The following is a 10876-nucleotide window of genomic DNA, read 5'->3' as shown; positions in this document are numbered from 1 at the left end:
TATTAAATTCCCCTTCCTCAGAAAGAACCCCATTAAATCCCCCATCCTCAGTTTTAAGACCCCCCCCCAACCAGGAAACCACCACCGGGCCTTCCTCCCCCAGCCTGCAAGGAGGGTTAACTGGGGCACCATTTTAGAAAGAAGTCTTTGGGGAGCCCGAAGCTGCGCGAGGGCAACATCGATCTAGGGTTTCTATATAGGGGGCAATAAACACGTGGCAGGGAACGGGGGGGGGCTGCAACGCACTTGTGGGGGGGGGGTGCCACAAAATAGCTACTTGGGCTCGGAAGTTAGACGAGCCTCCCGTGTGCGCTTTGTTGCTGGGGGGCGCAGTTGCAGGCGAGGGGCTGCAAATACAGCCTCGCTCAGGAAGGCCTGCAGGGCAGCAATGGCAACGCCAGGCTGGGGGGCGAAATTGCATTTGCGCAGGAGCGCCCCCTTCTCCCTTTCATTCTGGAAAACCTTCCCCCCCCCATAAAGAATCCCACCCGCGTTTCAGCGGCCGCCTCGCCCCCCCCCCCCCTTTGCACGTGCCTTTGGAGAGCCTCGCACTCTGGCCCCACCTGAGCAGGATCTTCTTGCACACCCCAGACCCCCGATTAGGGTGAGGGCGCGAACCAATCAGATGAGGAGCGAAGGAAGAGGTCTTTCTTCTGCTCCTCCGGTCCTAGATGTGAAGCCGTGTCGTCTGCGTCGACCCCAGCAGCTGCGAGGCCAATGCCATGCCCCTTCCCCCACGCCCCGGTAAGCCCTTTGAGGATCCAGGTGTGAGCAGTCTCGAGGAAGGAGATGCAAATGAAAAGGTCAGGGTTGCGTCTCCAGCTTGATTGCAGAACCGGGGGGGGGGATTTAAGAAGGGGCCCTCTTTGTCCCCTTGTTTTGCATTCCTTAATTTTGTAAATGAAATATTGGTCACTGGGAATTCCTAGATGTGGTTTTTGCAGACTGCGCGTTTGCCCTCTTACGTAGTTTCTGCTGAGTTCAGTGCAGAGTGCCTGATACAGTATGTATTGCATTTTCATTCCAGGCTTTGAATGCAGCTGTCCTTTTCTCCGTTTTATCTTTATGACAACCCTGTGTGAGGGAGGTTTGGAAGAGTCACCCCGCCACAGTCCTGCAACACTGACCGTGAGAGACGGTCCCGCACGTATGTCGGTCCCAGTCCGCTAAGGGCTTTAAAAGTTAGAACCAGAACCTTGAACCTGATGTAGAAAGCCACTGGAAGGCAGTGCAGTTGGCACAAGGTGTAATACGTGACTGGAATGGAATTTAGGACTGATGAGAGGGACTGAAATTAAGAGAACAGCATTAAAAGTCTTTCCCCCCCAAAATGAGGCTTGGGGGGGGTAAAGTGACAGAAAAGCCTAGTATGGAAGCTTTCATTTTTGACCTAGTATTCTAGGAATGTGTGTGAGGTTTTTGAGGTTTATTGCAAGTGGAAAATGTTACAAGATATGATGTGGGGGGGGGGGCGACGGGTGTCAATCATTTCTCTGCTCCTAGACAAGCTGTAACTGTGGCTGCCTGCTTTGTTTCCCATCTCGCCCACCTTCTGTCCCCTTCCCTGCTTTCCCCTCCTTCCTCCCACAGGCTTTTCTTTTTCATGCTAGCAACTAATAATCTTAACATGTCCCTGGGTCTCTAGGGTATTATTGACAAGCAATTCAGAATGGCCAGGCCCAGTTCTGTTCTGCCCTTGTACATTGTATATTCTTACTTGTGCTTTCCCTTCGTTGCTCAACACAGTCACACTACTCATAATTCAGAGTAATCTCTATGTTCTGGGTGCCCGAGGATTGGTTACTGCTGCTGCAGCTGCAGCTAGAGTGTTGACCTGAGAAAGTTGTTACGTTGCATCCCCACCTATCCCGCCACCCCACGAGGATAGGAAACCTTCTTGGAGGAAGTTTTATTCATTCCCGTAGCTGCTATGTAATGGTAAGAGCACTTAAATCTCTTCCTGGATTCGAACAGTGACCTTAAAGAGGTCGTCGTCCTTGCAGAAATAATGATGCAGCGGTATAGAAGGGAGCTTTGACTCTTGAAATAGATCCAGAGGAGTTAGAAGTGTTAGTCTGTAGTAGCAAAATCAAAAAGAGTCCAGTAGCACCTCCAAGACCAACCAATTCCACTGCAACACAAGCTTGCAGTGGAATTGCAGTGCAGATGTGGACAAGCTTGTGCTGCAGTGGAATTGGTTGGTTGGTCTTGGAGGTGCTACTGGACTCTTTTTGATTTTGCTACTACAGACTAACACTTCTAACTCCTCTGAACCTTTACAGAAGCAAACTGATCTCCATATCAGAAGGAGCTGTTTGCATCTAACCCACCCCCCCCTCCTCTATATCTGACCAGTTTCTTTTGGCCCTCCATGCATCTGACGAAGAGAACTGTGATTCTCGAAAGCTTATGCTGCAATAAAATTGGTTAGTCTTAAAGGTGCTACTGGGCTCTTTTGGATTTTGACTCTTGAAAGCTCACGTCCTGGAAATCTAGTTGGTCTCTGAATCTTGCTGTATACAGCAGTGAAGTGTCAGATGGAGAGAGATGTGGACATACAAATCTGAAGCCAAGTCTTTGATTAGCTTTAACAATCCCTCCAGTTTTGGTCTGTTTTTTAAATTTTTTTTTAATGATTATTCATACAAAACAAAAAACAATGGTGGCAAATCTATTCATAGGTTTCTATCAAAGGTCCCCAAATACCTTAAACAAAGTCCGTGTGCGGTTGTCATCTGTATGCAATATGTTCAAATGTTGATAAATTCATAAGGTCCTCAGTCCAGTTAATGAGGAGAGATGGGCTTTTGTCTATCCAATGCTATGGTGTAAGGGCACTGAGGGTCCATTTCTCTTGACTATCAGTTAGGTTTCATGAGACAGGCAAATACCTTAAAAGTACATAAACATCCTCAAAAATAAATTATTCAAATACAAAATTAATATGAGTAATGACTTCCTCCCAAAAGGACCCGATAACTGAATGTACCGAAAGCTTAAGAGATGCATCTTATAAACGGGACACCTCAGATGGGCCGCTCTTAAGCACCCAGGAGCCGGTACAGTCCTTCCTGGTGGCTTCCTCCTGATACCAGCCCCCTTGGGTGGAGGTGTGAAGGGGCTTTGGGCAGGGGAGGAACCCCCCCCCTCCGGAGATTAAGGGGGGCAGGTAAATGAAAACGCACGCTCATGGGGCAGCCACAGTGAAAAGGGGACATTGCATGCTAGGAATATGTTACAAGAAAGGAACGTGGACTTCCAATGAAGATGGAGTAATCAGAAGCATCTCTGTGCCACTCCTGTCTCTTTAGTGTGTTACACCGTGATTTGGCCCTGTTTCGTTTGATACAGTGGTAATTTGCCTTCATTTTACTGTTTTGTTTCCTCTTTGCTTTTGTTTTGTGGCATGGGGGGCTTATGGTTGGGAAGAAGTAATTCCTTTGCTGGAAAAAATGGGGGCTCATTGAGGGCGAAAACCTTTCCTGTGGGATTTCCCATGCCCTTGTGGGCTGCCAGCCCCCCCCCCCCCGTGCAAAGCTGTTCCATGTGCTCCATAGCGGCTAGCCCAATTTACATCAGATGTCGTGTGTCCATCTACCAGCAGAGCCCTGCAGGCCAGCCAGTGTTTTGGCCTCCTTTGCCTGACGTTTCAATCAGGCCTCCGCCTGAGTTTTGGACTCATCTGCTGCCCTTATTCCTGGCAGCTGGACAAGAAAAATAAAACCCTCCTCCCCACCCCCCCTGCAGCTGTGCCCTTGTAAGGTTCTGCCGGAGGTCGCTGGGAACAGAGGGAACAGAGTGAAGGAGAAAAACAAGAGGAGGAAGAGGGCAAACGCCAGGCTGAAGAGAATGAAAGCCCTTCTGGTAAAGAATGCCCCTTTTCCATATGTGTGCACCCCACAAGCCCAGTTTGGCAGAAGCTTGGTTGGAATGGAGGTGTGCATGTGGTTTGCTTCTTTCTCATTCTCGGCTTTGGAGCAAACAGTTCTAATCAAACATTGGCAGAGTAGCAGGAACTAACCAGTAGCAGAATCCCGGTGTTAAGGTGATTGTTGTAGAGTCTGTCGGGCAGAACCTTCAGAATAAAAGGTTATTGTGACATAAGATTTTGCAGGCTGGAACACACTCGGTTGGGTGCACGGCAGTAAAACAGGCCCAAACTTTAATTGGGCCACTCTCTTAGGAACTGTCAACATTTGCTTCTTCCGGCACTGCTGGGTAAAGAATTTTCAAACTGTAGGGAGCATTAGAAATTATTCTTTGGCTGCTCGTTGCTGAGCAGGGGAAAATGCAGGTGCCTGCTGTTTTCTTTTAAATAAATAAATAAATGTCGTCATTATTGACTAGTCTACAACTTTGGGGCAACCAAAACCGTCTGTTCTGACAGTGCAGCGTCTCAGTTTAAAAGTACTAACATTTTCAACATTCCAAATGTTAGCACACATTCTCTAGCCAGATCCAGTCTACATATGCATCCCATCAGCATCAAGCAGGGGACTTGCAGGTGTAAATAAGTCTGCCCCAACCAGGCTTATTTACGCTACATATACTAGAATTAACGTGACCCAGTATACAGCAGAAGCAGTCCACAAATGTTAAGTAAATTGGTTATGTAGGTGCATGCCTGAACCTGCTAGCAAGCCAGCTCCTGCTCTTACCGATGCAACAAGCACATTGCAAATGTCTAGTGCGTATTCTTTATGTACCTCCATGCTTAGAAAATGAATATTCTCCCTCTTAAAAACAGACATTTGAAGGATCTGGAGTACCTCTAGCTTTAGGTTAGGCTGAGGGAGGCTGATTGTGTCACCGGACTGAGGTTTTGCAAATTTCATATATTCTTTTCAAGTCTCCAGGGACAGAGCAGGTGTGCACTTCTCTTTCACAACTGTGAAAAGTAGACATTGAAACAAAGTTACAACTATTGTTCTTTAAATCCCAGTTGTGTGCCCAACTAGCTATTTAGCTCTGATACAGAATCAGGGTTTGCATTATGCCCTGCCAAGCTTTGTTCTGTTCACCTTCCCAACAATCCTGAGAGGTAGGTCACCATTATTTTACAGAGCAGGAACTAAACTGAATAGCAAGGGTTTGCCTGTATTGGTGGTGTTGTCCCATTCTTATCCCACAAGTGCTTGGACCATGAAAAGGCAGCTCTATGGGAGGCAGCCACAGATCTGTTCCCCGACTTCTGATCTCCAGCACCCCAAGGCACTCCGCTTCTGGCCAACTCACAGTTTGCTGTCTTCCCTCTTCCCAAATGGAAAGCTGCTCATTCTTCTCACATAAACACACCAGTCTTTCTCCTCAACTTGGAGAACATATTCTATGAGCAGAACCACAAGTGACAAAAGGCACAGATTGGACACTTGTCTGCTTCCCTCAAGTTTTGATGGGAAATGTACGCATCCTGGTCTTGCAGCTTCGCTCTCTGACTGCTGTCCAACGGACTTTTCAACTGTCACTGGTCCAACATTCCGCCAAGCTGCCTACATTTCCCATCAAAACTTGAGGGAAGCTGACAAGTGTCCAACCTGTGCCTTTTGTCACTTGTGGTTCCGCTCTATCTTCCAGTGGGTCCCTTATTCACAAACAGAGAGCCTCTACACAACACGTCTTCCATGGGAATGATCAAGTGACTTACTTTCTGTGTGGGCTTATATTCCAGTATTCCGTCTCCCTAGCAGTGCATCTGTATCCACAATCAAAGAGAGTCCAGTAGCACCTTTAAGACTAACCAATTTTATTGTAGTATAAGCTTTCGAGAACCACAGCTCTCTTCATCAGATGCAACCATCAGGTGTGGTTCTCGAAAGCTTATGCTACAATAAAATTGCTTCTGACGAAGAGAACTGTGATTCTCGAAAGCCTATGCTACAATAAAATTGGTTAGTCTTAAAGGTGCTACTGGACTCTTTTTGATTTTGCTACTACAGACTAACATGGCTAACTCCTCTGTATCCACAATGGGAGAACAAGTGTAAGATCTTTCACTTGAGCATCCCTGTGTAAGATGGTTTGTATAGAGACTCCGTTATGCATCTGATGAAGAGAGCTGTGGTTATCGAACGATGCATCTGATGAAGAGAGCTGTGGCTCTCGAAAGCTTATGCTACAATAAAGTTGGTTAGTCTTAAAAAGGTGCTAGTGGACTCTTTACTATTTTGCTACTGCAGACTAACACAGCTAACTCCTCTGGATCTCAGTTATAAGGCGACCTGTGTCTAACAACTGGAAACATCTGCAGCTATTGAGGAATATTAGCATCATCTCAGAGGACCGGGCTCCACTCCTTTGAGATCAAACAGTCAAAGATCGGCATGTTCTCAGTAATTGGCTATTTAAAAGGTTGTTTATACTCCAGTTCCACCCTCCTCTCTTTTTTGGTTCCTTGCTCTAGGCTTCCCGCTTGGGGTCACTCCGGTTTTTCTCCACTTCTGGCCAGCAACTGAAAAACAAAGTCCCAGAATACCAGAAGATATTTCAGGTGAGAACTCTGGCAACACCTGGGGAGCGATTTCCCCCCAACACAACTACAGTGCTGCAGCAAGACTGGAGGGAGAAAAAGTACCCCCTCCAAGAAGAGGGGCCAACTGAAGGGGTGAGGGGTTGACCTTCAGTTGCCCAGGATTCCTCAGGAATTTTTGCCATTATGAGGCTACCATTGGATGTGTGCAAAGCCCAGGTTCAAGTCTCCCATGAACTCCCCTGCCATTGTCTCTCAGCCTGTATTTTGTTGGGTCGTTTTGTGTATAAATTGAGATTAAGCTTGTGTATGCTAGGGCCAGGGTTTCTGCTGCCCTGTTAAAAAATGTGCTCCCATGCCACGCAGCATGACTCCTGTCAGTCAGCAATTGCAAACAGGTCGAGTTCATGCTCCCTCATTTTCATTTTTAATTTCAGTGATCTAATGATTGGGGGTGGAGAGTGCTGTCCAGTCATAGCTGACTTACGGCAACCCCTGCTGGGGTTTTCATGGCAAGAGACATTCAGAGGTGGTTTGCCATTCCCTGCCTCTGATATTAATCCTGGACTTCCTTGGTGGTCTCCCACCCAGTTAGTAACCATGCCGACCCTGCTTAGCTTCCAAGAGCTGATGAATATTGCCTGTTATTTAATCTGAACGAAAGAGCTCCCTCATATTCCTGGACACTGTCATACCTCCACCCTTTCACCGACTGGCATGTGTTGAACCAGGGGAAGGTCTTCAAATTGCAAGCAAGGGTGGGGGGTCTTCCTCCAAGGCATGAACCTTTGGCATTTGGGTACCACGTGTGGTCACCTTGCCTGTATAACAGGACCAGCCCTTTATCTTGAGCTCTTTGAAGGAAAGTGGGGGCACAAATAAATAAAACAACTCTAACCCCCCAGGATAAGGTGAGTTAAGAGGCCTGGGCCTTGCTGGAAATGGCTAAAGGAAGCTAAATTCTCTGCCTTTCCCTAGGAGGACAATAACCTGCCTGTGCACCTGAAAGGAGGCACCACGGATGCCCTGCTGTACCGTTTCACCATGGCCTTCAGCGTCTTTGGTAAGAGGTGCTCTTCTCTCTGTCCCAATAACTTTGTGCTGGGAAGAAGAGAGAGCCGAGATCAGGGGCACCCTCTGAGCAGAAGCCAGGAGGATTACTACCTGGGCCTCAAGAGCATACTAAGAGAGAAGCTCTCTGGGAACTTGTCCTGAGCAGGATTCCAAAGCCATGGAGGATATTCTTTACTGGGCTAGTTGCTGGCATGAAGCAGATTGGAAGGAAAGAAAAGAAAGTATTAATCGCACAGGTGCTTCAGCCTTAATATTGCCGTTGCTGGAGTTAGTTTCAGGTGGGTAGCCATGTTGGTCTGTGGTAGAAGAGCAAGACTCGGGGCCTGAAGCACCTTAAAGACCAACTAGATTCCCAAGGTCAGATACCAAGGGCTTTCTAACTCTCAAAAGCTTATACCCTGGAAATCTAACTAACCATAGTTAGTTAGCTCACAGTCTAGAGATCTAACTAACCATAGTTTCAGGTAGGTAGCCATGTTGATATGTAGTAGAAGAGCAAGACTCAGGGCCTGAAGCACCTTAAAGACCAACTAGATTCCCAGGGTCGGAGCTTTCGAGAGTCAGTTGTAAGTTCTCCTTAAAATATTATATGAAAAACGGGTGTTTTTTAAATAGCCCAATTCTCTTTCACTCTAGCTGCCAAAAATAGAATTCCTTTTGAAGAAATGAGACTCTATGAAACTGCAGCTTCTGGGGTTTCCTTGCTGGAAAGGATTTCCCTTTTAAACTGAGGACAGGTTCCCTCTTAAACACCAAAAGAGATTTAGGGCTGAGACAACGAGCGTGTGGGGCAATCATACAGTTATTCCTTATCCCATGCCGAAAACAAGACTAAGCGGATATGCAGCGGTGCTCTAAGCCCTGGAGCTTTGCGGATAAAACACACTTTGGAACTCTCGTAACTGCTGACACTCGGTAGCTCCCCCTCCCACTAACCCCCCCGCCCCCACCTTAGAATGGAATAGGAGGGTCCTCAGAATACCGAAACCCTATACTCCAGGACCCCCTCTCCAGAGAAGGAAAAACATGCAGGCTGACGGACACTCGGTCAATTTTATTCAGATAGAATCAGGTGGACAAATGCAATGTAACAGTTTCTCAGCTTTCTGGTTTAGACGAGACAAGTCAGTATTGAAGATGCATGTTAAAATCACACCCATGGGCCATGTTTCCTCAGCAAAAGCCAAGTTTCCAGTCTGTTTCAAAAACAGCCAACACCAAGCTCCTCGGAGCAGACTACGACTGATGAGCAAATCCCTAGGGCGTGCTCTGGAGGCTGCCTAGCCCATCTGTCTCTCGGGTACCCTTTTGTGGGCTTTCCCTTGCTGAGTTCAGAAAACAGCTTGCAACACGAGGCTTTTCACCAGAACTAGCCAAGAAGATCCCAGTTCTGGACCTTCGTGAAGACGCACATTACAGACAAACTCCAGTGGACAAATACTGTTGCGTTTATGTTGAACGGGGCCTGCTGCACTTAGGAAACTGCCCAACAGTTTCCAGCTGACAAGTAGCAAAACAGGCAGGAGGGTAAGGGTAGAAGGCTGTGAATTCAGACCCATGATCCAAGTCTCTTCCAGCTTAGCTTCCGTCACTGGAGCCAAGAGGCCTCTGGGGCTCACTGTCTTGGGGTCTCACAGTACTCGTCCTCTTGTTCATTGGATGTCTTATGCTGTGTGAGTACATGGTTTTTACTCTGCAATCTACCTTGAGCATCAGCGGGAAAGGAGGACTAATGTATAAAGACCACGCCGAGGGGCTGGCTGCCTTTGCCTGGAACCAACATCCCTCTTCTGTTTTGCAGGTGTTGGCCTCTCCCTCTTCCAGCTGTTCCAAGCCGCTCAACCCAAGAAGAACAAGTGAGAATGAAGTGTATATGTGGGAGGGGGTGACCTGGAAGAGCATCCCCTCCCCACGCCCACACACGGGATTCACATTTCCTTTTTAGAGGACATGGTAAAGAACAAACAAGTTTTGGAGCGGGGGGGGGGGGGAAACGTGATCACATCTGTAGATTTCTGGGGAACCTCTTTCCAAAACAGCGCAAGTGTAAAATCTGTTTATGAAAAATAACAGTAATTAAAGAGACACACCCATACTTTTATAAGTGTCTTTAAAAACCACCTCGTTTACAAGCCTTAGTTTTAAAAAGTCATAATAAACAAAAATGGAAGTGTCCGGTTCACAGTGACAAATTGCATTGGAAAATGAGACCCTGAAGACGTTGCTGAGGGGGTTAAATAGGGGGCAGGATTGGACAGAAGATGCGACTGTTGCTAACTACCCTGTCTTCACTCCTTCTGAAATCCAGTCATCACTTCTGCACTCAGCTTTTGGAGGCTTTTCCGTGAAGAATAGCCTATAAAAGAGACCAATTTATTTAAATAAAAGTGCTTCTGCCCACCTAGATGTGATGGGCCTTCAGTATTACTGGGCATTTGGAATGTCAGGACCCGTTTCTGAAAGTCAATGTATGCTTCCAGACATGATGCACCATGGGCACATTCTAAATACATGCAAGGATAAAGTGGATCAACAGTCCTTGCAGGAATTAGCTTCTGAGATCCAGAACGCATCTCCTTGGCCCCCTGTTTTTGCCTTCATGCTGACTACAAGGAAGCGCTTCTGAGCACGCGCAAAGTTCCTTTCCCTTGCCAACATGGTCTCTTCCTGAAAACGGAACAACGTCCGATTCACCCAATCATTGCTTGGCAGGAACCAGGAGGGTGGAAGTTCCGCAAACGTTGCTCCATGCCAAGCCTGGAACTGTAATTCTCTGAAGAGAGTAGGACATTCTTGGGAAGTTTTCCTCAGCATCCCCATGGCAGCGAGAGGCAGCATCAACAGTCTGCACGGCAGACGTTTGACCCATCTGTTACCCCCTGGAAACAGGAGCATTCCAACCCCCCAGGATTGCAGCGGCATTTAGGGCAATCTCTCCTGCCGGAAGCGCACTGGAGGCAGTTCCGTCAGTTCCATCAGCTCCGATAGGATTTAAAGGAGCATCAAAGAGTCCTGCCATGTACCGCCTTGCAGGAAGGAGAGTCTGGACCAGATGCCAGAGATCTGTTCTGCCAAGGGCAGCGGTTTCTTCCCTTGGAAGTCTCCTTCCACCAAAGAAATCACATCTGCTAGCAAAGCAGACCTGTGAGTTCTAACCTAGTGTGTGTGTGCACGCGCGCATGCGCGCAGTACATCGCCCAAGGGAGCAGGAGGAGGAGCAACCATGAGCGACCAAACTCCCTGCTGGGGGAGGCAGCACATGTGGTCCCACATGTGTATCACATGTGACCCTTGTATATATGCTAGAGCCCCATGTACATTGAAAAGGCAGCTCAG

The 10876-nt window shown here is 47.6% G+C and overlaps 1 protein-coding gene across 1 annotated transcript; it reads left to right on the top strand.

The window, feature by feature from the left end:
* The first annotated feature begins 3737 nt into the window (after positions 1–3737).
* Positions 3738–9635, top strand: LOC129343440 (cytochrome c oxidase subunit 7A2, mitochondrial). Its single transcript, XM_054999636.1, has 4 exons — positions 3738–3864; positions 6401–6487; positions 7445–7529; positions 9342–9635. Exons 1-4 carry the CDS (start codon positions 3850–3852, stop codon positions 9398–9400), a joined length of 246 nt encoding a protein of 81 aa, XP_054855611.1. The 5' UTR covers positions 3738–3849; the 3' UTR covers positions 9401–9635.
* Positions 9636–10876: the final 1241 nt, after the last annotated feature.

The sequence above is a fragment of the Eublepharis macularius genome, chromosome 15 (genome assembly GCF_028583425.1).
Source record: "Eublepharis macularius isolate TG4126 chromosome 15, MPM_Emac_v1.0, whole genome shotgun sequence".
NCBI classification, from domain to species: Eukaryota; Metazoa; Chordata; class Lepidosauria; order Squamata; family Eublepharidae; genus Eublepharis; species Eublepharis macularius.
The sequence above is the reverse complement of the archived record's forward strand: the minus strand, read 5'-3'. Positions and strand labels throughout refer to the sequence as shown.

What these genes read in the sequence shown, in the direction of transcription:
- LOC129343440 (XM_054999636.1), top strand. An exon ending in AATACCAGAAGATATTTCAG is followed by an intron (nt 6,488 to 7,444) that starts GTGAGAACTCTG and finishes GCCTTTCCCTAG; the next exon opens with GAGGACAATAACCTGCCTGT. An exon ending in CATGGCCTTCAGCGTCTTTG is followed by an intron (nt 7,530 to 9,341) that starts GTAAGAGGTGCT and finishes TCTGTTTTGCAG; the next exon opens with GTGTTGGCCTCTCCCTCTTC.